Source organism: Ranitomeya variabilis, chromosome 3 (assembly GCF_051348905.1).
Source record: "Ranitomeya variabilis isolate aRanVar5 chromosome 3, aRanVar5.hap1, whole genome shotgun sequence".
In the NCBI taxonomy this organism is placed as follows: Eukaryota; Metazoa; Chordata; class Amphibia; order Anura; family Dendrobatidae; genus Ranitomeya; species Ranitomeya variabilis.
The window spans coordinates 414,485,631-414,512,770 of NC_135234.1; the positions used below are offsets into that span (position 1 = coordinate 414,485,631).

At 42.3% G+C, this 27,140-nt stretch overlaps 1 protein-coding gene across 1 annotated transcript; it reads left to right on the forward strand.

Moving 5' to 3' along the window:
- On the forward strand, positions 1-27,140 carry UPK3B (uroplakin 3B). The gene is made up of 6 exons (XM_077296287.1): positions 1-157; positions 2,581-2,724; positions 2,831-3,035; positions 10,817-10,896; positions 13,640-13,769; positions 25,532-27,140. Exons 1-6 carry the CDS (start codon positions 103-105, stop codon positions 25,659-25,661), a joined length of 744 nt encoding a protein of 247 aa, XP_077152402.1. The 5' UTR covers positions 1-102; the 3' UTR covers positions 25,662-27,140.

Genomic DNA, 27,140 nt, shown 5'->3' on the forward strand with positions numbered 1-27,140 from the left:
TTTGCACTGAAAGGTGTTGCCATGTTTTCCTGAATTTAGTTGCAGTTACTTTAGTGCACTGTTCATCTGCACCTCAAGCTCCGAAGAGAGAACATCATTACAATGTCTTTAAAGAGGCAACTATGGCTGCTTGTTACATTATCGGCTGTTGCTGCAGGTAAGTGTATTATTATCATATTACTGTTTGGCTGCTTGATGAATGAATGTTAGATAGAAATATATATAAAGTGGTTGTCCAGGGAAAACAACGTATCACCTATCCAAAGGAAAGAAGAAAGCATGTTACCATCTATCCAAAGGAGAGGTGATAATTTATTGATCGACGGTGGTTGCACAATAATCAGTCTTTATCCCCATCAGGGAACTTTTATTCTTTTATAAAATGGAGCGGCAGGTCAGATACTCAAGGGATTTAAATGGATAATATGGAAAATACAGTATATAATATACTATAGGGAATGACTGGAGTGGCGGTCAGGCCATACGCATTGCTGCTCCCTTCTATAACGGAGATAAAAGTACTCTGTTCTGCTGCTTGGTATGGGTCCCAGCGGTCGGGCCCCCACGATCAATAAGGGCATGTTCACAAACAAAAAAAATCCACAATTACTGCATTGTAGATGAGATTTTATGAAATGCAAAGGAAAATCTGCACAATTTGTTGTACATTTTGTAGCTGTAGATTCATTGTGAAATTCAGCTACAGATTACATCCACGATACATTAAGACTGGCTTTCTGTGAACGAATAAGATGTGCCAAATTCATTAAGAGGCACACACATTGCCTAAAACTGACATACAATCATGAACAGTCACAGAATAATTGCGCAACTTTGCATTGCACAAAATGTGGGTACTTTTCAAAGTGTTTTATGACCGGTTTTCTGGCAGAAACACTGACATATCGGCTCCTATTTTTTTTTTTTTTTTAGAAGCAGGTACAGTAGTAGGGGCTGCTATACTATAGAACCAGCATTTGGGAGCACATCAAGATAGAAAGGGCAGTAAAGAGGATCATTATGAAGAGATCCATATCTGTTAAACATAGCTCCCAACCATCCCAGGATCCAGTGGGACAGTCCCAGTTTGGGGGAAATGTCCCTCTGTCCCAGGAGGTCAGGGTTATGACCTGAATTCCACTCTACATCTGCAAAGTCTCCTAGCCATGAATAGCAAATGCTGCTGTGATTGTTCAGGTCCTCCTCCAATCTGGGGGGGAAATGCCTTGTAGATCTTGTGGCTGCCACCCAAGGGGTTGAGTCCATTGAGGATGTTTAGTTTAAACCAAAGTGCTTTGTGGACCAGAAAGCCCACCTACACAAGTTAATTCAACTCTTCCTACCCACTTTCCCTGGGAAGCTTGAGATAACCCAGCTAGCCATCAACCACAGGGACGCTGGGCAACAATCTCCTATTATGTAGCATACATACCATATTTCTTTAGAGGTGAAGGCAGATATTAACCGAAAGATAGACAAAATGCTTACTTTGGGTGTAACCTGGAAATTGCAGAGTGCATGGGCCTCCCCTGTAGTCCTTGGACTATAAGAGACTAAATGCCATCACTTTCTATGATACATACCTGATTCTTCGCATGAGCTTTTGGATCAATTGGTCAAAGCCCAGTATCTAACTATAATGGATTTTAATCAGAATTGCTGGAAGATCCCTATGTGAAGGCAATCTCAGGAATGGTCAGCATTCATTACGCCTTTGGATTGTGTTAATCCAGGGTCATGTCTTTTGTCATAAAAAATGTCCCTGACACTTTTCAGTGCTTGGTTAAACAGCTGCTTGAAGGACCCTTCAAGGATTGCAGTTATATATCTGGAAGACATAGCAGTGGAGGAACACCTGCCCAATTTGTCTCAGGTTCTTCAAACTGCTGGCCTGACCATCAAGGCTGGAAAGTGTCAGATAGGCATGATGAAGATGAAGTACCTAAAACACTTAGATGGTGGGGGAACTCTGAAGCCAGAGGCTGGAAAGGTAGATGCCATTGCAGCCTGCCCTCCCCCCAAAAAATACAGGTTATGTAATTTTCTGGTACAGCTGAATATTTTAGGAAGTTGGTGGCTACCTATAGTGCCTCTGTGCATCGAGTTAGCAGTCTTTGTGATAATCCAATTGATCTAAAATACATGAAAAAGTAAACTATAATTGCACCTTACTTCTGGAATAGAATGCTGACATGAACACACTAGATGCAGCAATGGAAACTATAGAACAATGTTTCTTACAAACACAATTATCAGTACAATCACCCACAGGTTAAAATAAAAAAAAACATGGACACATAAAAAAGCATATTTTTGTCAACCATGGGAAAAAGTTCCCTATTTTTACATACGGTTCAGGAATTTACAGAATATTGGTAACCATGATTATGGCTTCATTTTGCATGGTGCTCTATTAGGTATTCAACGATAACACAGTAATAAAGACGAGTCATACAGATTACACACAGAAAAATACTCAGATCTGTCCAAAAACCTTAACTAATAGTGTAATTGTGTTTTAAATTCTGATGTGTCTTTATAATAGGGGGAAGGTGTTTACATGTGTTTTGTTCTTTTTAGATCTTACCAGCTATATCCCACAACTGGCTAGCACATCTTTGCAAGGAAGGTTGACAGCTACAACATTTATTCTGTCGAAACCAAAGTGCATCTTTACCTCGCCCACAACTAACAATGTATGGATAGTTATTGCTAACGACACAGGTAAATAATTATTGCACCCCTCAACAGGAATTGCAATGTTGTCATGAAAAAAGTATTTTTTCTTTATTTTAGTTGCTTTCTTATTGTTGTGTTTCCTTCTTTGTAGTACAATTGAGTAACAATAACTTGGTAAACCAAGCTGCTACATATTCTTCATTTGCAACTTTGGGCTATTATCACACCCTTACTGCCAGTGAGAATTCATATTCCTGTGATAACATAGCTGAATACATTCAAATTGGTACTGACACATCCTGTTTTGACAACTCAAACAGCTGCAACAAACCTTTAACTTCTGCTGGCCCATACCGGTAAGTACAGACTGTTTAAGGTACCTGTAATTTCAGATAACTCTTTGTAAAAAGCTGTTGTGTATACGGGAACAATAACACTATTCCTGACCATTATATCACTTGTATCCTGTGTTTTTCAACTGATTTCCCCTCTTCAGGCTCTATCTCCAATTTTAGTTGTCTGTGTTGAATTAGGTGGAGACCAGCTGTTATGATAACACCCAAATAATAGATACTCTGAGAAAGACAGTCCTGCTTTTCTATTTCTGCAGCACTCAAACAGAAGCTGGAGAAAGATGGAAAAATATACAGCATTATTGAGCACTAGATGGTAGCCCGATTCCAACGCATCGGGCATTCTAGAATATGTATGTAGTTTATTTATGAAGATTTTAGAATAATACATTGAATACACAGGATTCGGCCAACCGCGAATAATTAGCGAAGCTTGGTTTAAATCCCGCGCCAATTCACGGCCTGACTGCGCCTGTCGCTGATTGTTAGCGGCCAGCCACGTAGTATATAGCACAGCCACGTAGTATATAACACAGCCCACGGAGTATATAGCACAGCCCACGAAGTGTAAAACAGCCCACATAGCATATAACACAGCCACATAGCATATAACAGCCCACATAGCATATAACACAGCTCACATAGTATATAACAGCCCATGCACGCAGTATACAGCACATCCCATGTAGTGAATAACACAGCCCATGTAGTGTATAACACAGCCCACGTAGTGTATAACACATCCCATGTAGTATATAACAGGTTACGTAGTATATAACAGAGCCCACGTAGTATATAACAGCCCACATAGTGTATAACACAGCCACGTAGTATATAGCACAGCCCACGTGGTATATAGCACAGCCACGTAGTATATTGCACAGCCACATAGTATATTGCAGCCACGTAGTAAATTGCACAGCCACGTAGTATATTGTACAGCCCACGTAGTATATTGCACAGCCCAAGTAATATATTGTACAGCCCACATAGTATATTGCACAGCCCACGTAGTATATTGTACAGCCCACGTAGTATATTGCAGCCACGTAGTATATTGCAGCCACGTAGTATATTGCAGCCATGTAGTATATTGCACAGCCCACGTTGTATATTGTACATACCACGTGGTATATTGCACAGCCCACGTAGTATATAGCACAGCCCATGTAGTATATTGCACAGCCCACGTAGTATATTGCAGAGCCCACGTAGTATATTTTACAGACCACATAGTATATTGCACAGCCCACGTAGTATATAGCACAGCCCACATAGTATATTGCAAAGCCCACGTAGTATATTGCACAGCCCACGTAGTATATTGCACAGCCCACGTAGTATATTGTACAGCCCACGTAATATATAGCAATGTGGGCATCATATCCCTGTTAAAAAAAAGAATTAAAATAAAAAATAGTTATATACTCACCTTCCGTTTGCCCCCGGATCCAGGCAAAGCGTTTACCGATGCTCCTCGCGCGCTCCGGTCCCAAGAGTGCATTGCGGTCTCACGAGATGATGAAGTAGTGTTTCTCCCCCATATATGTGGTGGGGGGTTCATCGCACCGCAACAAAGAAGGAGCTGTGGTGAACTTGCCAGGTATTATTAGGTAATACATGGCGAGTTCACCACAGCTCCTTCTTTGTTGCGGCTACATAACCCCTGATGAACCCCCACCACATATATGGGGGAGAAACGCGTCGGGCATTGTTTGGGGAGACTGCTGTCTAGCGCCTGATGTGATTCCTCTATCCAGCGGTGCTACAAGTTCACTACAAGCTTGCAGATGAGTATCAATGTTATGGTATTATCCTTATGATGATTGTGATGACTGGGTCCCTATATAAGGAACATTGCCTCTCTGGGGGCCCCAGGCTTGTGGGTCTTGTGTGACATATTACATTGCATTGTGCACTTTAAACGGTAATGGCATGATTTATTGCTTTGTTCATATGTCCTGAGTATCTTTTTTTTTTGGACATATTATATTGCAGTGCACACTGAAAACAGTAAAGATATAATCTGCTGATATATATGCATGTCTTGAGCACCTGCTTACTACTATCAATACTGAATAGGCGCTTTTCTTATCCAGTTTTTTCTTCCTTGGATTTTAGGAGTTATTATTATTTCTTCTGTTGGTACTCTATCGATTTTGGAGTGTGATATTTGTATCTAGTGACCACTGGCGTAGGAAGGGGGGTGCGAGGGGGGCGGCTCCGACCCAGAGAGAAGGAGGAGGAAGAAAAAAAAAAAAAAGAGAGACGTGGGCCCTTTAAATCTTCGGGCGGCGCTGACCGCCGCCACGACCCCGATACCATTGGGCCCCTCCTTCTAATACTCACCTCTCCTGGTTCCTGCGGCAGCTGCAGCGTCTTCGGCGCCCTCTGACTCTGCGACGTCTCAGGGCAGAGGGTGCGATGACGTAATCACTGCGTGCTCAGCCTCTCTGTCCTGAGCGTTGCAGAGCCGGAGAGACGCTGAGTGCACCGGACCTGCGCTGGGAACGGGAGAGGTGAGGATTTTACTTTTTTTTTTTTTTTTCTTTATGTCTGACTCAGACAGACTGGGGGTAATATGCTGGAGACAGACTGGGGGCAATATGCTGGAGACAGACTCGGGGCAATATGCTGGAGACAGACTGGGGGCAATATGCTGGAGACAGACTGGGGGCAATATGCTGGAGACAGACTGGGGGCAATATGCTGGAGACAGACTGGGGGCAATATGCTGGAGACAGACTGGGGGCAGATTGCTGGAAACAGACTGGGGGCAGATTGCTGGAGACAGACTGGGGGCAGATTGCTGGAGACAGACTGGGGGCAGATTGCTGGAGACAGACTGGGGGCAGATTGCTGGAGACAGACTGGGGGCAGATTGCTGGAGACAGACTGGGGGCAGATTGCTGGAGACAGACTGGGGGCAGATTGCTGGAGACAGACTGGGGGCAATGCTGGACACTGGGACAGATTGCTGGACACTGGAGCAGATTGCTGGACACACTGGGGGCAATGCTGGACACTGGGGGCAATGCTGGAGACACTGGGGCAATGCTGGACACACTGGGGCAGATTGCTGGACACACTGGGGGCAATGCTGGACACTGGGGCAGATTGCTGGACACACTGGGGGCAATGCTGGACACTGGGCAGATTGCTGGACACACTGGGGGCAATGCTGGACACTGGGGCAGATTGCTGGACACACTGGGGGCAATGCTGGACACTGGGGCAGATTGCTGGACACACTGGGGCAGATTGCTGGACACACTGGAGCAATCCTGGACACACTGGGGCAATGCTGAACACACTGGGGCAATGCTGGACACACTGGGGCAATGCTGGACACACTGGGGCAATGCTGGACACTGCGCCTGTGCGGCCGCCCTGCTTGTGAATCCCAGCCCCGCACTCTGCATAATGCATAACACACTGCGGGGCTGGGATTACCAAGGTGGGTGGCCGCACAGGTGCAGTCTGCAAGCCTGGCTGTGACGTCAGACGGCCAGAGCTCTCTGCGCCTGCACCAAACAGCGATACACAGCGCAGGCACTGGATTTCATGGGTAAACAGTGCCGAGGGGGCGGTGCCCGGCGTTGAGTGACGGCAATGGGGGGGGGGGGGCGCCAAACTCGGAAACAGCCCCGGGCGGCAAAAGCTCTAGCTACGCCAGTGCTAGTGACCAACTGATGACCATTCACCTGTATCTTAGCATTATGGCATCCTATATGTATCTACTCTACTACCAAGGAAGCTGGATATATGCTTCATTTTTTGGACAATACTGATACTATTACATCTTGTTCACCTACCTGCTGTAATTTTGGTGGGGCATACTCTGTTTAATCTACAGATGCCCGATATATGAATATCTTTGTATATCTGCGCAATAGGTGAGACACTTTCTCACTGGTTTTTGATTTTTTGTTTTTTTTTGGTGTTCGTATTTTTGGGTGTAGGGGTGTTTTTGGTACATTTCTTTATCTTTCTATCCCTAATTAGGGACTTTATAGGGACCCTAGGGTCAGTCTACGCGGAGTGGGGGCGCCTACCGTTTCACATTAGAGCGCCTACCCCCACTGTTAGGTAGTATTTTCCCCTAGGGATTTTTTAGGACTTTTTCAGGATTCCCTATTTAGGGATTCCTAGGGACACTTGAGGGTAAGTCGACGCCGAGTGGGGGCGCCTACCGCAGTAAATTAGGGTGCAAACCCCCTTTACTAGGTAGGATTAAGTGCAGTGACTCCCTAGGACCTAACAGGTACATAACTTGTTGTTTGTTATTATTTTTGATTGTTTATGTTAAGAGAGTTTTTTAACTGTTGCTAAATAAAAGTTACATTTTAGGGATCCTTGTGTTGTTTAGGTGTTTTGAGTTGTCTAGGATTCCAATATATCCTTTTTTCTGGTTTGGTTTTCAGACTATATTGTCCCAGTATTTCACAGGCTTGTTTAAATGTTGTTGTGCAAACTGTAAACGTGCTTGAATATGCTTTTTGTTCAGTAATGGAGTCTTGCTTGGTGAGCGTGCGTACAGTCAATGGAAGTTGAGTGTATTACTTATAGTTTTCTTTGAAACAATTGTACCTGCTGATTCCAGGTCTTTCTGTAGCTTTCCATAGGTGGTCCTTGACTTTTGGACAATGCTACTGATAATTATTTTCACTCCTTTCTGAAATCTTGTGGGCAGTTACTGGCCATGGTTTACGTGAAATTATGTTCTTTCCACTTCTGGATTATGACCCCAACAGTGCCCACTGGAACCTTCAGTAGTTTAGAAATTCTTTTGTAACCAATGCCACCAGTGTGTTTTGCAACAATAAGGTTTCAAAGGTCTTAAGATATCTCACTGGTTTTACCCATCATTAGATGTTTGTTGTGTGGAACCTTGGTGACGAGACACCTTTTTATAGGCCATCAGTTGAACCAGCTGATATTATTTTTCACTAAGCGGCAGGAATGCTTTCTAATTACTGATAGATTTCAGCTGGCGTCATGACTTTCCATGGCTTTTTGCTTCTCTCTTTTTTTATCTGTTCAATACTTGTTACCTGTGTTATTTCTCATTATTACAGTTAATTTATGGACATCTATGGATTTATTTTTTTTGCCTGTGTGAATTTGATGGGTTTCTACTGATATCTGCTGAGAATTTCATGTCAACAGCACCTCTAGAAATATATTTACTTGGTAACATGTTCAATACTTTTTTCACCGGCTATATATATAGATTTTATTTTATGGAAAGGTGGTGCTTAAAGGGTTTACCATTTGTCCATTACTGGTCAATCACTTCTTAACAGCTCCACAGATCAACTTTTATAAAAGTACTTCGTACTTACCTCCCAAACAATGTGACAACTGCAGACAATCTGCGGCCATGCATTAACTGCAGGGTTATGTGACATGTCAATTGATCACTGAGGAGCTAAGTATGAAGCTTTTTTACTTTATAGTGGACTGTGGAGCTGTTAAGAAGTGGTTGTCCAGTAGTAAGATAACCTCTTTAGGTAGCACCTTTCGGTCAAAAAGCCCAAATAGAGGTTCTCATTGTAATAGTACCTGTCCTTTCATCAAATGTTACATAAATCAATAATACATGTCAATATAAAGGTACTGTCACACAGTCACACTTTGGACGCTACGACGGCACGATCCGTGACGTCGCAGCGTCGTATGAGTATCGCTCCAGCGTCGTAGACTGCGGTCACACTTTGCAATCACGGCGCTGGAGCGATGCCGAAGTCCCCGGGTAACCAGGGTAAACATCGGGTTACTAAGCGCAGGGCCGCGCTTAGTAACCCGATGTTTACCCTGGTTACCAGCGTAAATGCAAAAAAAACAAACCGTACATACTCACATTCCGGTGTCTGTCCCCCAGTGTTCTGCTTCTCTGCACTGTGTAAGCAGCAGAGCCGGAAAGCACAGCGGTGACGTCACCGCTGTGCTCGCTTTCCGGCCGGCAGGCGCTCACAGTGCAGAGAAGCTGAGACGCCGGGGGACAGACACCGGAATGTGAGTATGTACGGTTTGGTTTTTTTTACATTTACGCTGGTAACCAGGGTAAACATCGGGTTACTAAGCGTGGCCCTGCGCTTAGTTACCCGATGTTTACCCTGGTTACAAGCGAACACATCGCTGGATCGCTGTCACACACAACGATCCAGCGATGTCAGCGGGAGATCAAGCGACGAAAGAAAGTTCCAAACGATCTGCTACGACGTACGATTCTCAGCAGGGTCCCTGATCGCTGCTGCGTGTCAGACACAGCGATATCGTATGGATATCACTGGAACGTCACGGATCGTACCGTCGTAGCGATCAAAGTGTGACTGTGTGACAGTACCCTAAGAAACATTGTAAGATATCTTATCAGTAAAATTTGCATTACTGATCTGTAGGTATCTTTTTTAAAATACACTTAAAGGCTGTTAGTGATGGGCAAACCCCTGGATGGGGGTTTCCGCTAAACAGTTGAAAAAAAAGTTCAGTTTGGGTACCAGAACAGTACCTAAACCTGAATCTGGACCCCATTAACTTAAATGGTGGGCCGAACATCCAGTGTTTGGAACGCTGTCATGCTCAAACTCTGCCTCTGATCGCTAGTCAAACACTGCCTCTGACAGCTAGTTAGAGAGCTGCAGTTCCCAGCTGTGACCAGAGGTAAAAGGTTTACCTCCAGTCACTGGTGTCAGCTGATGGGACTACTATTCCCATCAGCATATGCCTGCTGCTTCTAATAACAGCGAGAGCAGGCGCGGCTGATGGGAGTATTCATCAGCCGGCATCTGCGCTCTAAATAAATAATTTAAAAAAAACAGAGTGGGTTCTCCTGCATTTTTGATAACCAGCCAGGCAAAACTGACACCTGGGGGTTGCAACCCTCAGCTGAAGCCAACGTCTCCTGTAAAAAAAAACAAAAATAAAAAGCAACTATATCCCTTACCTGTCCGATGTTCTGTCCCACGATGTAATCCATGTCTGAGGATAAACAGTTTTCAATCTGAACGGTGCCAAGATGCAACCATTCAGGCTGAGAACCACTTGGGAATGAGCTGCTGCAAGCTCAGACTAAGTGATTAGCAGTGACATTATCATGATTACCACAGTTCACTGAGGCTGCATCTGTAGCTGGGCCCATGAACAAAGGTGACCTCGGTAAGATCACCGCTAACACAGTGAGAAAAGTCTCATGGTGCAGCGCTGAGCTCAGAGAGTTAACCGCAGTTCACTGTAAGAAATTTCTCACCATGAACTGTAGTGAACTCTCTGAGCTCAGAGCTGCACCATCAGACTTTAAATAAATAAATAATTTTAAAAAAATGGAGTGTGTTCCCATCTTTTTGATAACCAGCCAGGCAAAACTGAAAGCTGTTTATCAAAAATAGAGTGGTCCCCATGGCTTTTTTAAAATTATTTAAATAAATAATTTAAAAAAATGGCATGGGGTCCCACCCATCTTTGACAACCAGCCAAGCTAAAGCAGACAGCTGCTGGCTGGTATTCGCAGGCTGATAAGGAACTATGGATATTGCCCCCCCAGCCTAAAAATAGCAGCCCATAGTCACCCAGAAAAGGCGCATCTATTAGATGTACCAATTATGGTGCTTTGCCTGGCTCTTCCTACTTGCCCTGTGATGGTGACAAGTGGGGTTCATATTTGTGGAGTTGATGTCACCTTTGTATTGTATAAAACTAAAGGCGAATTAGGGAATCAAAAGAAATCAAACGATTTCTAAAATTATAATAGATAAAAATGTTTTTGTTTGTGTGTTTTTCAGGGTTATATTTGTTGCTATGGATTCGACTGGTGGATTTGTGGGTAAAACTGGCTGGTCTGGCCCAATCACACTTCGCCAAGGTAATGCAACAAAGATTTTCGACAAATGTCATATTCAATGTAAGGCTTTCTTTACATCACATTAAAACCCTACATTTGCCAAGACATTTTTAACATGTGCTCAGGCATTACGTAAGCTAGGGTATACGTATAAAATTGCATATATCAAAGCCTTCTGGAGGAGGTATATATCAGGAGATCCTCATATGGTATACCTACAAAATCCCAATATAATGTAGCAATGACTACCCACTATGAGCACTAAAATGATTTTTACATGTGGCACAAGATAAGACTATTTTAAAGGGATGTTCAGATGTCTCCTCAAATAAATTCTCTACTGTGTGCAGACCTTTATTGTATGCAGATCTTTATTTTATAGAATACCCTGATGCAAGGGTGCCAAATCTTTGGTCAGAGGGCCACATTGCCATATTAAACTTCTCCAATGTCTGATAGGTGTAGGTTCTACTTATAGAAGTCCCACCTATCAAGATAATGAGGGTCCTTGGCTTTCCAAATCAGCTCTTTAAAGGGAAACGGGTTGCAGGTTTTTGATATGTAATCTAAATATAGCAGGAGCAAAGGGCTGAAACACAGATCTCAGCGATGTGACACTTATTAGGCTGTGTGTTGTTGTTTACATACAATAAAGGTTTTATCACTAGGACATTATCATTGCCCTTACTAGATGCCTTGTGCCAAGTCGTCCGACCATGCCCCTCCTTTGATAAGCAGCCCACTGTCAATGGATAATCTACATAGAGAACTGTGGTGTGGTGTTAGCGGGGGTTAGCTTTTGAGCTCTGCTACATCTAAGCACTCTAATTCCCGAGTGCAGTAATTGTGGCACAAAGTGATACATCGTTGGATTAAGGGTTTCTTTCATTACATTATGCTGCTTTCAGATGAGGTAGAAAAAACGTGGTGACAGATTCACTTTAAGCATGCTTGATAAAGACCTCTAATGGTCGAAACGTTGCATCATGGCAGAATAAAGCTCTTTTAATCTTTCATCACCTGGAAGGGATGCTGTTCCTTTTTTGTACTGGGTGCTGATGGGTCGTCATGACAGCCGGGGGCTTACAGAACGCCCACGTGCCTGTCATTGTGAATCTTCCATGAACGTGAGCTCATGGCCGGCATTCATAACAGGTTGCTACACATAGCAGGGCTGGAGCACTGCTATGTGTAGAATAGGAGGTCAGATGATCACAGCTTCAAATCTCCAGAGGGGACTATTGAAGTCAGTAAAAAGTTTTTTTTAAAAAAAGACATTTTTAAAAAATCTTAAAAAATTAAAACACAAAATCACCTCTCTTTTGCACCATTGAAAATAAAACAGTTGAGAAAAAATAAAAAATACACATATTTGGTATCGCTGCATTCAGAAATGTCAGATCCATCAAAATAAAGTACATTTTTCTAATCGGTAAACGATGTAATGAAAAAAAATCAAAACTCCAGAATTATGTTTTTTGGCAGCCGCAACATTGAAATAAAATGCAATAACAGCGATGAAAACATTGTATCTTCCATAAAATGGTATAAATAAGAAAAGTCAGTTCAGTGCAAAAAATAAGCCCTCACCCAGCCCCAGATCACGAAAAATGAAGACGCTACAGGTCTCGGAAAATGGGGACATAAGCAATTTTTTTTGTTTTACAAATTTCAGATTTTTTTTTTCCACCACTAAATTAAAAAGAATATACAAAGAAACCAGCAATACACCTATAGGTAAGTATACTAAACTCAACTTAATCATAAATAATGAGGAGAATCAAGAGTTTTTACGTATAAAAAGTATATATTTTTTATTTTATATAATTTAATAAATTCCACTATAACAAGTATAAAGACAATCTGTCAATATGGACAAAAAGATGATCCAACCAAGTGAAAACGCAATGTAAACGCTAATACACAGGATTGACTATGTGCTGAATTTCTAATTATCATTACTAGCTGCCCAATATACATATATACGGTGATCTGGAATGGATACAATTTAAATACAAATGGCAACACCTAGTATATATATACTAGGTGTTGCCATTTGTATTTAAATTGTATCCATTCCAGATCACCGTATATATGTATATTGGGCAGCTAGTAATGATAATTAGAAATTCAGCACATAGTCAATCCTGTGTATTAGCGTTTACATTGCGTTTTCACTTGGTTGGATCATCTTTTTGTCCATATTGACAGATTGTCTTTATACTTGTTATAGTGGAATTTATTAAATTATATGAAATAAAAAATATATACTTTTTATACGTAAAAACTCTTGATTCTCCTCATTATTTAAATTAAAAAGAATCTGTACATGTTTGGTATCTGTGTACTCGTACTGACCTGGCAAATCATATTCTCAGGACAGTTTTACCATTTAGTGAACATGGCAAAAAAAAAAACAACCCAAACAACTAATGTGGAATTGCACTGTTTTTTGTAATTTCACAGCAGTTGGAATTTATTTCCGGTTTTACAGTACACTATATGGTAAAATCAATGATGTTATGCAAAATTACAACTCGTCCCGCAAAACACAAGCCCTCATACTACTACATTGATGAAAAAATAAAAAAGTAATGGCTCTGGTAAGGCGGGCAGCAAAAAATAAAAGCTCATAAATGGTAAATTACAAGGTCGTGAGTAAGAAAAAAAATTTATACTCAAAGTAGATAACCTCCTTAATGTGATTTTAATCGAAAACATATGTTTAATCTCTACTATTTTAATTTCTTTGTGCACTGAACAGGTAAAGCATCATCATTAATTGATACATGGCCGGGAAGACGGAGCGGTGGAATGATTGTCATTACCTCCATCCTTTCAGTCCTATTGGCTACCTTTCTGGTTTGTCTTATTGGGACATTTATTATCGGAAGGTAAAGAACAACTTCACTCAATAACACATCATATCTTTATATAGTGATATTATGTTTATTATATATGGTGTCCCAATTTTGTAGCCATAACCTGGAACATAATTCAAACTATATATAGATGGAAGAGCATTTCATGTGGTAGAAAGCCCTGTAAATCTCTCAAAACTGGAAGTAGAATCTGACAAAATTATCTGTCGTAAGCTGGGGTCACACATATACAAATGTCAGTGACAAATACAATTAGTACAGTGTGTGTGCAAATTACTGGACATGTATTCAATTAATAAAATATTATTTTTTGGAAAAAAAATTGTAAGCAGCAGAGGGAAAGCCAACGGCTGGGCCTGATGTTTATAGCCTGGGAAGGGGGTAATTACCCATGGAGCTTCCCAGGCTATTAATATCAGCTCACACCTGTATGATTATTAAAATGGGGGACCCTAAAAAAAAATGATGTAGGATCTCTCTATAATTAATAACCAGCAAAGGCTATGCAGACAGCTGTGGGCTAATATTAATAGCCTAGGAAAGGGCCATGGATACTGGCCCTCCACGCCTCCACGCTAAAAGCATCATCTCTCAGCTCTCTTATATGGGCCAATTCTGGCACTTAGCATCGCTCTTCCCACTTGTCCTGTAGTGGTTGCAAGTGGGGTGATAGTTGTGGGGTTGATGTCACCTTTGTATTGTCAGGTGACATCAAGCCCAGAGGTTAGTAATAGAGAGGCATCAATAAGATGCCCCCATTACTAGCCACATTGTAAAAAAAAAAAAAAACACACCCAGAAAAAAGTCCTTTAATGAAAGAATGACACGACGCCTTTAATATTCTTAATTAAACCGTACTTACGACTTCGCCCATTCCCCCGATGCCCTCGTCATCTGCAAAAGAAGTAAACAAACACCAGTATTCCTCACCTTTCCACAGAGATGCTTTTAATCCATTTGTCCCACGATGGGTCCAGCTATGCTACATTTAGATGGCAGGCTGCATGATGTGACCATGCAGCCTGTCATCCAGCAGACACACTGAGCGTCGTATGCTCAGTGTCTGTCTCTACGAACTGCTATTCCCTGTCTGAGGGTACCACAAGCACGAGAAAGTTCTCCTGCCCGTAGTGCTGTCTGACAGGTCCCGCGAGTTCACGGCCAATTAACTCACTTCATCTATGTGACGTTGGCGCGAGTGCCATGGGAAATTATCCCACAGCACTTGTACTGACGTCAAAAAGGTGAAGTGAGTTCACTGGCTATGAACGTCCTGGGACCTGTCAGATGCCACCACAAGCAGGAGAACTTTCTCAGACAGGGAATAGCAGATCGCAGAGAGACACTGAGCACACAGTGCTCAGTGTGTCTGCTGGATGACAGGCTGCCTGGTTGCATCATGCCATCAATCAGAAAAAATATTCATCCAATAAATACATTTACAGTTATATGAAAAAGTTTGGGCACCCCTATTAATCTTAAGCTTAATGTTTTATAAAAAATAGTTTTTTTTGCAACAGCTATTTCAGTTTCATATATCTAATAACTGTTGGACACAGTAATGTTTCTGCCTTGAAATGAGGTTTATTGTACTAACAGAAAATGTGCAATCTGCATTCAAACAAAATTTGACAGGTGCATAAGTATGGGCACCCTTATCATTTTCTTGTTTTAAATACTCCTACCTACTTTTTACTGACTTACTAAAGCAGTTTTTAGGTTTTGTAACCTCATTGAGCTTTAAACTTCATAGCCAGGTGAATGCAAACATGAGAAAAGCTACTTAAAGTGGCCACTTGCAAGTTGTTCTCCTGTTTGAATCTCCTCTGAAGAGTGGCATCATGGGCTCCTCAAAACAACTGTCAAATGATCTGAAAACAAAGATTATTCAACACTAGACTGTGGCCCGATTCTAATGCATCGGGTATTCTAGAATATGCATGTCCCCGTAGTATATGGACAATGATGATTCCAGAATTCGCGGCAAACTGTGCCCGTCGCTGATTGGTCGAGGCAACCTTTATGACATCATCATCACCATGGCAACCATTATGACATCTACGTCGATACTGTGCCCGTCGCTGATTGGTCGAGGCCTGGCGACCTCGACCAATCAGAGACGCGGGATTTCCAGGACAGACAGACAGACAGAAAGACAGACAGACAGACAGACAGACGGAAAAACCCTTAGACAATTATATATATAGATAGTTGTTCAGGGGAAGGATACAAAAAGCTGTCTCAGAGATTTAACCTGTCAATTTCCACTTTGAGGAACATAGTAAGGAAATGGAAGAACACAGGTACAGTTCTTGTTAAGGCCAGAAGTGGCAGGCCAAGAAAAACATCAGAAAGGCAGAGAAGAAGAATGGTGAGATCAGTCAAGGACAATCCTCAGACCACCTCCAGAGAGCTTGCAGCATCAACTTGCTGCAGATGGTGTCACTGTGCATCGGTCAACTATACAATGCACTTTGCACAAGGAGAAGCTGTATGGGAGAGTGATGCGAAAGAAGCCGTTTCTGCAAGCATGCCACAAACAGAGTCGGCTGAGGTATGCAAAAGCACATTTGGAGAAGCCAATTTCTTTTTGGAAGAAGGTCCTGTGGACTGTTGAAACCAAGATTGAGTTGTTTGGACATACAAAAAGGCATTATGCATGGCGGCAAAAAAAACACAGCATTCCAAGAAAAACACTTACTACCCACAGTAAAATTTGGTGGAGGTTCCATCATGCTTTGGGGCTGTGTGGCCAATGCCGGCACCGGGAATCTTGTTAAAGTTGAGAGACGCATGGATTCCTCTCAGTATCAGCAGATTATTGACAATAATGTTCATGAATCAGTGACAAAGTTGAAGTTACGCAGGGGATGGATCTTTCAGCAAGACAATGATCCAAAACACCGCTCCAAATCTACTCAGGCATTCATGCAGAGGAACAATTACACTGTTCTGGAATGGCCATCCCAGTCCCCAGACCTGAATATCATTGAACATCTGTGGGATCATTTGAAGAGGGCTGTCCATGCTCGGCGACCATCAAATTAACTGAACTGGAATTGTTTTGTAAAGAGGAATGGTCAAAAATACCTTCATCCAGGTGTAAGGAGGTTGCTTTCCCTGCTCCTTGCCTGGAACCACTTAGTCAGACAGCTGGGTTGCTGGGGGGAAGACTTTCTGCCCTGGACAGAGGGGACCAGGGGACTGCTGGGAAAAGAGAGGTGTGGTCAGAAAAGAGCGGGAGGGCAGAGAGAAAGCAGCGCGCCAAAGAGAGGGCAGGCTGCAGCGCCGCGCTCCCCTAAAAGTAGTGCTCCCCGTGAGGGCACTGAGGCTGAGATACCCACCAGAGTGAAGGCTGGATGTGGGGGTGTAGATTTGGAAGCCTCCAGAATCAGAGACAGTGACTGTGCAGCCCTGGTGACCGCAGTGACAAGCAAAGAATCCCTGGTGACCGCAGTGACAAGCAAAGAATCCCTGAATGTGATAAGTAACTACCCAGTGTGTGTGTGACAGCGTTAATACAGGGAGACTGTCAGCCTGGTGCACAGAGGCTCTTGCAGCAGCGACGGAGACTGTGCTATTTCCTGGTTTCAGTTTCACTTTGTGAAGAACAGATTGCAGAGAGACTTAACCCCGGACTTTCCAGGAGACACAGAAGAGACTTCAGGATCTCAAGCCCTGCAGGTGACAGTATCCACATTGGGAAAAAGGACCCTCCAGTCAGGACCTCCCTGGGCTGATAAGTTACAAGAACACTCGTTAACCCTTTGATTCCGCTTAACTGTTTACTGTTTTACTTGACTCTATTAACCCCGTTTACTCCCTGCGAGGAGAATTTTACCCCTGTTAATAAATCCGCTTCAACAGTTGGTCTGTCTGTTCCGTGGTGACATACGCAACCCTGCACTCTATTACACTTGGCGTAGTCGGCAGGATGTCACACGGTAGCACGGAAGGGGCAGACCAAGCAGTTGAGGGAGGCCCCAGGTCTAGCATTTCCCTGGGAGCCATGTTAGCTAACCTGCCAAAATTTTCAGGGAGTAATGTCATGTTGTGGGGTTGGACGGAGCGCATCCAAGGGATGATGCGGATGCATCCTATGACACCGGCTCTGCAGGCGGAAATAGCTGTGATGGCCCTAGAGGGGGATGCACGGGACTCTGTTATGCTCAGACCCCCCCAGGCGAGAGATACCCTGGACAAAGTATTACGTATACTTGAGGAGACGCATGGGGACCCCACTGACGTAAGGGAGCTGTGTATGCGACTGTCCCGCCGGGTACAAAGAGAGGGGGAGAACGTGACGCAATATATGAACGCACTGCAGGAGCTTCAGACTGCCATTATACGGAAGGACGGCATAGGTGTGGGGCCAATTGACGTTGTACTGCGAGACCAACTGGTGACAGGCTTGCGAGATGTATTGATGAAACAGGCCCTGCGAGAGCGCATACGTGTAAAGCCAGACATGACTTTCTCTGAGGTCGGGAGTGAGGCACGCACGCGCGAGCAAGAACAAGGGGTGGTAGTGCCAGTGGGAAAGGTATGGAGCAGGGAGGTAACAGCCCCTCAATGGGTAGAAGACTTGAAGAAGGAAGTTAAGCGAGTCCGTGAGGAGGTGGCTGAATATAAGAAGATCCCTGCTGCAGAGTACAGCCCTCCGGTGCGAGAAAGAGAAACCGCCCTCCAAAGTGAGACTAGTGCCGTTCGGCGAAGAAGACTGCCTAGATGCTACAACTGCGGAGCACCCAGTCAAAATGAAGAGGAGGCGATGTGGACCCGAGATTCCCAGCTGAAGATAAGAAGAATCTGGGAGGAGATTGAGAGTCTGGGGAAAGCCCTTACTGCCGTTCTGGGGACCAGCGGCATATCCCGAGGTAACATGCGGGAGCCGCCAGAAAGAGTTAGAGGAGAGGTGCGCAGCATGAAGGCGGTTTCGGTGGTGGCCCCAGAGTGTAACTCCGTATCCTGGGGTGAAGAGCAACCGCAGATGAAAGATGTCCCCTGCCGAGGTCGACGATCCAGACTGAAGCGCCCTCCAGACAGACGCAGATGTGAGTGCTGGACGTGCAGAAAGGTGGGACACATGTCCAGAAATTGCCCTACCCGAGAAGAGCGGTGGCAGAGATCCGCTCACCTCTCTGAGGGTCCTGCTAACTGGAAGGAACGTCGCCCCTGGAGGGAATGGTACGGCAGGAAGAGAAGAGTTCCACCTAGGACAAGACAGTACCACAATGTCGGACGCCAAGGAGAGGTGGAGAAGGTGTCAAGCATCTCTGGTGAAATGACTGTGCTGTCCCAATGTGTAAAGGCGAACCTGGTGGATCTACAGCCTGGGTCTGAAGGTTTTGTTGGTGAGACTCAGTCCAGAGGAAAGAAAGTGACGTTCACTCGAGAAGACCACCAAAGTGCTTTACTACCCTGTCCAGCACGAGTTCCTGAAGGAGAGAAAGTGCCAAGTGTTCCTGCGACACTCGTTTTCAGTGTCCGAGCCGATGAAAAGGAGGAACCACTGATGTCGTCCCCTGAGGTGAAGAATGTGCTGGCTGTCAGCTCACCAGTTCCTGATCGGATAAGGGAAATGGAGCAGCTGTGTGAGACAGGGCGTGTGGCTGAGAAGCCCTGGGAAATGATGCCCGCAGAGTCCGGCGCAGATGACAAAGAGGCCGGCCTGCATGGTCTTAATTCATCTGACTCAAGCTTTGACGAGAATGCTCCTGTCAAAGAGAGGGGGAGCCATGGAGAAGAATTGCTTGTACTAAGCCCCCAAACTGAGGAGCCCGAACAAGAAGTCCCTAAAGTTTCCGATAACGACAAGGAGGAAGAAGAATCATCTACGCAGACATCTGCTAGCGGCAAAGCTAAGAAGAAGAAGAAGAAGAAAAAGAAGAAGACAGCAGTAGTTGATGAAGCAGAGAAAGCATATCTCAACCTGACTGATGAGCAGCTCCTAGACCATTTAGTCTGGGAGTATGTACAAGAAGAAAGGCAGAAGAAGATGCGAGAATCGCAGGTATCTGACTCCCCTCCAAAGAACAAAGAGAAGCACGAAGAGTCCTCGCCCGTGGAATGGCGAGCTTTAAGAGAGGGGGAATGTAAGGAGGTTGCTCCTTGCCTGGAACCACTTAGTCAGACAGCTGGGTTGCTGGGGGGAAGACTTTCTGCCCTGGACAGAGGGGACCAGGGGACTGCTGGGAAAAGAGAGGTGTGGTCAGAAAAGAGCGGGAGGGCAGAGAGAAAGCAGCGCGCCAAAGAGAGGGCAGGCTGCAGCGCCGCGCTCCCCTAAAAGTAGTGCTCCCCGTGAGGGCACTGAGGCTGAGATACCCACCAGAGTGAAGGCTGGATGTGGGGGTGTAGATTTGGAAGCCTCCAGAATCAGAGACAGTGACTGTGCAGCCCTGGTGACCGCAGTGACAAGCAAAGAATCCCTGGTGACCGCAGTGACAAGCAAAGAATCCCTGAGTGTGATAAGTAACTACCCAGTGTGTGTGTGACAGCGTTAATACAGGGAGACTGTCAGCCTGGTGCACAGAGGCTCTTGCAGCAGCGACGGAGACTGTGCTATTTCCTGGTTTCAGTTTCACTTTGTGAAGAACAGATTGCAGAGAGACTTAACCCCGGACTTTCCAGGAGACACAGAAGAGACTTCAGGATCTCAAGCCCTGCTGGTGACAGTATCCACATTGGGAAAAAGGACCCTCCAGTCAGGACCTCCCTGGGCTGATAAGTTACAAGAACACTCGTTAACCCTTTGATTCCGCTTAACTGTTTACTGTTTTACTTGACTCTATTAACCCCGTTTACTCCCTGCGAGGAGAATTTTACCCCTGTTAATAAATCCGCTTCAACAGTTGGTCTGTCTGTTCCGTGGTGACATACGCAACCCTGCACTCTATTACACAGGATCCAGGAACTCTTGAAATCTACAGGAAGCGACTAGAGGCTGTTATTTTTGCAAAAGGAGGATCTACTAAATATTAATGTCACTTTTCTGGTGAGGTGCCCATACTTATGCACCTGTCAAATTTTGTTTGAATGCAGATTGCACATTTTCTGTTAGTACAATAAACCTCATTTCAAGGCAGAAACATTACTGTGTCCAACAGTTATTAGATATATGAAACTGAAATAGCTGTTGCAAAAAAAACATTTTTTATAAAACATTAAGCTTAAGATTAATAGGGGTGCACAAACTTTTTCATATAACTGTATTTATGTAAAAAACAAACACATATTTGGTATCGCTACATCTGGAATGACTCGACCTATAAAACACAATCACTAGTTAACCCCTTCAGGGAACACTGCAAAAAAAGGCAAAAAACAATGCTTTAATCATCTTGCCACCAAACATAAAGTGGAATAAAACGTGATAAAAAAATGAATGTAAATAAAAATGATACAATTGAAAACATCTTCTTGTCCCACAAAAAGACAAGCCACCATACAGCTCTGTCAGTGGAAAAATAAAAAAGTTATTACACTCAGAATATCAGAATAAAGCAATGCAAAAATAATTATGTTTTCTAGAAAATAGTTTTAAATTGTGTAAAAGCGCCAAAACATTAAAAAAAATATAAATGAAGTATTGTTGTAATCGTACTGACCCAAAAAATAATTCTGCCTTATTAACTTTACCTCATTCGGAAAAGACAATACCTGAATTGCTGTTTTTTGTTAATTCTGCCTCCCAAAAATCTGAATAGAAAGCGACCAAAAAATGTAATCTGCCCAAAAATGGTACCAATAAAATCATCACCTTGACGACAGTACTCTGTCAGCTGAAATATGGAAAAGTTATAGCTCTCAAAATATGACAATTCACAATAAAAAGAGTCTTTCAGTGTGTGACAGCAGCCTAACATAAAAAAAAATATAAATCTGGTATCACTTAAATCGCACCGACCCGATAAAGTCGTCGAATCACCGCACAAGGAACGGCATAAAAAATAAATACAACCAATTCTTCACCTGCTGTTGATTTGTTCATTCTGCCTCCCAAAGATCGCAGTAAGGCTCAACTCACATTTATCCTCTGCTCTACGCTGAGCGCTTACACTGGAGTTTCTGTGTAAATCTCTGAAATACGTGATTCAGACAGAACCTCCAATGGAAGATTCCCTATAATGAGGTAGATGTAGGCACTGTAGATGCTGTCTGGCCGCCTATGATCCATCAGTGTCCGTCTTTTTAGGTGTGCATAAAATCGCAGTCCTCTACAGTTTTGTGCACCTCTAAAAAGAAGGACAATGCTGATTAGAGGACAGACAAAGTCCACAGTATCTCTGTTGCTGCATTATAATGAATGGATCCCTTGGGGGTTTCATCTGAATCATGTCACTCAGAGATTTAGGGCTCTTTTCCATTTGCGAGAAACACGTCCGTGTCTCACATGTGAAAACCAAGCTGTGGCGCTGGCACTTTGGAGCGGAGCGTGCGGCTCCATGTGTTCCTATGCGGCCGCACGCTCCGCTCTGGAGTGCCGGCTCCACAGCTTGGTTTTCACATGCGAGACACTGACATGTTTCTCGCAAATGGAAAAGAGCCCTTAGATGTAAACCCTCATGTAAGCGCTCAGCGTAGAGCGCTGGATAAGTGTGATCCCAAATGTTATGTAAAATGTTCCCAACAAAAGCTTCAACTCAATCCACGACAAAGCAAGTCCCCGCTCAGCTCAATCACCTGACAATGGAAATATAGGGGGCGTCCACATTACTGGTAGTACAAAAGGCCTGGAAAAGCACTGTAGCTCCTCGCTCCCCAAAAGAAATTCAGCAAATTCTGCACTCCCAAATCGAAATGTCCTCTCCCTTCTGAGCCCCAGTGTGTCTGAGCCACATTTAGTGTCTAAATGTTTGCATTTTTGTAGCGATGAGAGCCTGCCTAATTTACAGGTTTGTGTCTCCAGAAGCATGAGCTGGACACCACAATGTACTGGGCACTACGACATACTGGTAACTATAACTGGGCACTGCAAAAGCAATTTGCAATTTTCACTCAGCAACATCCAATGCTGCTTGTTTCTGGCAAACACCTATGGACACAAAATCATCACAACACCTGTAGATAAATTCCCAGAGGGGTATAATTTCCAAAATGGGGTCACTTGAGGGGGGATTCTGCTCTTCTAGCACTTAGGAGCTCTGTATATGGAGTCCGCAAACTAATCTATCAAAATCTGCACTTCAGAAGAAAAATAGCTTTCCATCCCTCCCGAGTGTCGCCGTATGGCTAAGCAGCACTGTACAGCCAAATATGGGGTATCTCCACATTCAGAAGAAATTGTGAGACAAATTTTGGTGCCATTTTTACCCATTTTCCAGTGTGAAAGTGTAACATCTAGAGCTAAAACTAAATTTTGGTGGTAAAAATGTAATTATTTTTTCTTCACTGCACAACGGTATACAATTCTGTGACACACTTGTGGTGTCAATATGATCACTGCACCATTACAAAAATTCAATGAGAGGTGTAGTTTGTAAAATGGGGTAATTTATTGGGGGTTCTGCTGTTCTGGCACCTCAGGGGCTCTACCAATGTGACATGGCACCATCAAACCAGTCCAGCAAAATCTGAACTCCAATATGGTGCTTCTTCCCTTCAGAGCTTTGCACTGTGCTTTAAAAGTAGTTTTTGACCACATATGGGGTATTGGGGAACTCAGGAGAAATTGCTCAACATATTGTATGCTGCATTTTCTCCTGTTACCCTTGTGAAAATAAAAAGATTGGGGTTAAAATACATTTTTGTGTGATAAACATGATTTTTTTATTTTCATGGCTCAACGTTGTAAACTTCTGTGAAGCTCTTGGGGATTCAAGTTGCTTACCACACATCCAGAAAGTTCCCTGAGGGGTCTAGTTTCCAAAATGGTTTCCCTTGTGGGGAGTTTCCACTGTTTAGGCACATCACGGCATGGCATCTGCTAATTATTCCAGCAAATTTTACACTCAAAAAGTCAAATGGCTCTCCTTTCCTTCTGAGCCCTGATGTGCACCAAAACAGTAGGTTTCCCTCATGGGATATCTGCATACTCAGGAAAAATTGCACAACAAATTGTATGATACAATTTCTCCTGTTACCCTTGTGAATATCTAAAATTTGGGGCTAAAAAACATTTTCATGTGAAACAATTTTTTTGTATCTTCACTGTTCAACGTTATAAACTTCTGTGAAGCATCTGGGGTTGATGGTGCTCATCACACATCTACATAAGTTCCCTGAGAGGTTCAGTTTCCAAAATGACATCACTAGTGAGTGATCCTTCCATTCTGAGCTCTGCAATGTGCTCAAAAAGTTTTCCCCCACATATGGGGTATTGGCATACTCAGTAGATATTGCACAACAAATTTTGGGGTCTAAAATAAATTGAGTCTAAAATAAAATTTTTGTTCAAAAAAGTTAATGTTTATTTTTTTCTTCCACATTCAATTACTGTAATTCCTGTGAAGCACCTGAAGCGTTAATAAACTTCTTGAATGTGGTTATCAACGCAGTTTTTATAATTGTGTCACTTTTGGTTATATTCTTTCACATGGACCCCTCAAAGTCACTTCAAATGTGATGTGCTCCCTAAAAAAAATGTTTTTGTAAATTTTGTTGTAAAAATTAGAAATCGCTGGTCAAATTCTAATCCGTCTAACTTCATAACAAAAAAAGTTATGTTTCAAAAATTGTGCTGATGTAAAGTAGACAAGTGGGAAATGTTATTTATTAACTATTTTGTGTGACTTAACCCTCTGATTTAAGGGCATAAAATAAAAAAATGTGAAAATTGCAAAATTTTCTACATTTTCACCATATTTCCGATATTTTTGCAAATAAATGCAAGTCATATCGAACAAAGTTTACAACTACCATGAAGTACAATATGTCTCGAGAAACAAAATCTCAGAAGTGGGGGTGGGGTTACACAGATTAGCTGGATTGGCTGGCATGTGACGCCTAGTTCGGCAGTGACAATCTCCTGCTGATAAGCACTGAATGTATTGAAATTACAGCAAGTGTCACATCGATGGAACCCTCCATTATGCTGCTCTCAGATGGAATATTAAAAATCTGGTGACAGATTTTATTTAAGTTATATAGGGTATAAATGGAGAGAGCACCAACAAGATAATATACGTCCCTAAAATGGTACCAATAATAAATACAGATCGCCCAGCAAGAAACAAGCTTTTTGACAGCTCCATAGAAGAAAGATTTTTTTTTTAAAAAGTTGTGGCTCTTAGGATGTGGCGGAAAAAGCCAAAGGGAAAAACTTTAATAACTATTGCAACATAAAAAGCCATGTAAATTTGCATTACTGCAATTGCACTGAGCGGCAGAATAAAGTTAATATGCCAGTAACAGCTGAAAAAAAACAAACCTCCCAAAATGTTTTCAACAAATATATTTTTTCCATTTATACGCACATTATTAGTAAATTACATGATGCCAAAAACATACAACTCATTCTGTAAAAAAAACCAACAGCTCTGATATGAGTAAAAAATGACAGCTCTTGAAACAAAGATGTCAAACACCAGTGAGAAGCTGGAAAATAACTGTTGTGCCAATTGGTGAAGCTAAAGTAAAAAATGAGGATGAGTGATATTATTTATTAGAAAAAAAGACTATAAGGTTTCTATCACCCAAGTGCTGACAAAGTTATGGGGATTTCCTCGGTCAATTTGAACATTTGAGAAAAAAATCTAGCTAAAAATGTATTTAAATTCCATAATTCTTTCATAAAATATTATTTTCTGATATCTCCATTTATGTTTATTTTTTAGGCAAAACATAATTTGTTGCAAGAAGACTGAAAAAATTGAAACCCGCGTACCTCAACCACAGAATCTGAAGAATTATAAGACACATCATGCACCTGAACATGCTGAAATATACTCTCAGCCACTGCCTTAATCTGCTGCTCTTCTGGCAATCCAAGAACTGGCAATGTTTGTTTCTACCCTGTATATAATGTAGTTTCATTACTACGTCCAGTATATAATGTCATTTCTTTACTATACTCAGTATACAGGGTGGGCCATTTATATGGATACACATAAATAAAATGGGAATGGTTGGTGATATCAACTTCCTGTTTGTGGCACATTAGTATATGGGAGGGGGAAAACTTTTCAAGATGGGTGGTGACCATGGCGGCCATTTTGAAGTCGACCATTTTGGATCCAACTTTATTTTTTTCAATGGGAAGAGGGTCATGTGACACATCAAACTTATTGAGAATTTCACAAGAAAAACTGATGGTGTGCTTGGTTTTAACGTAACTTTATTCTTTCATGAGTTATTTACAAGTTTATGACCACTTATAAAATGTGCTCAAAGTGCTGCCCATTGTGTTGGATTGTCAATGCAACCCTCTTCTCTCACTCTTGACACACTGATAGCAACACCGCAGGAGAAATGCTAGCACAGGCTTCCAGTATTGTTGTTTCAGATGCTTTGGGGTCATCTGAAGGCAATTGTCTATGCTGTTAAGATACGAGATGTGCAGCATCTGAAACAACGGATTATTATTTCATTATTACACGCTGTATATAATGTTATTTCATTATTATACCCAGTATATAATGTCATTTTTTTACTATATTCAGTGTATAATGTCATTTTTTTTTTACTATACTCAGTATATGTCATTTCATTATTACATGCAGTATACAGTATAATATTATTTCATTAGTATACCCAGTATATAATGTCATTTTTTTTTACTATACTCAGTATATGTAATTTCATAATTACATGCAGTTTATAATGTTATTTCATTATTATACCCAGTATATAATGTCTTTTTTTTTACTATACTCAGTATATAATGTCGTTTCATTATTACACACAGTATATAATGTTATTTCATTATTATACTCAGTGTATAATGTCATTTATTTATCATACTCCGTATATAATGTCACTTCATTATTACACGCAGTATATAATGTCATTGCTTGCTATGATTCTGCATATCTTACAAAAGTATGAATTAGTGTTGGAGGATTTGTAAAGCAAAACTTATTTTTTATTTTTCATTTGTGTTGAGTGATCTGTATGTACTACTACATGACAGGAATATATAGACATAATGTGGAAATAACAGCTGTGATTTTGTGCCATTCTTGTTACTTCGGGAAGCTAAACACATGACAAAGGAGGCAGGTGGATGGCTGTCCTTCTATAGTGCCAGCTTAACACAGGCAGAAACATTAGTTCAAAGTCACTTATGTGGAAAAAATGTGACGCCATTAATTGTCTTGGCAACACAAGCTACTCTCATTTCCAAATAAGAATTTGGGCTTGAAAAAGATTTAATAGCTTGAAAAATTATACAGTGAATCTGTCATCACTAATATTACGTTGTGACAATAAAGTTTTTTCTCCTTC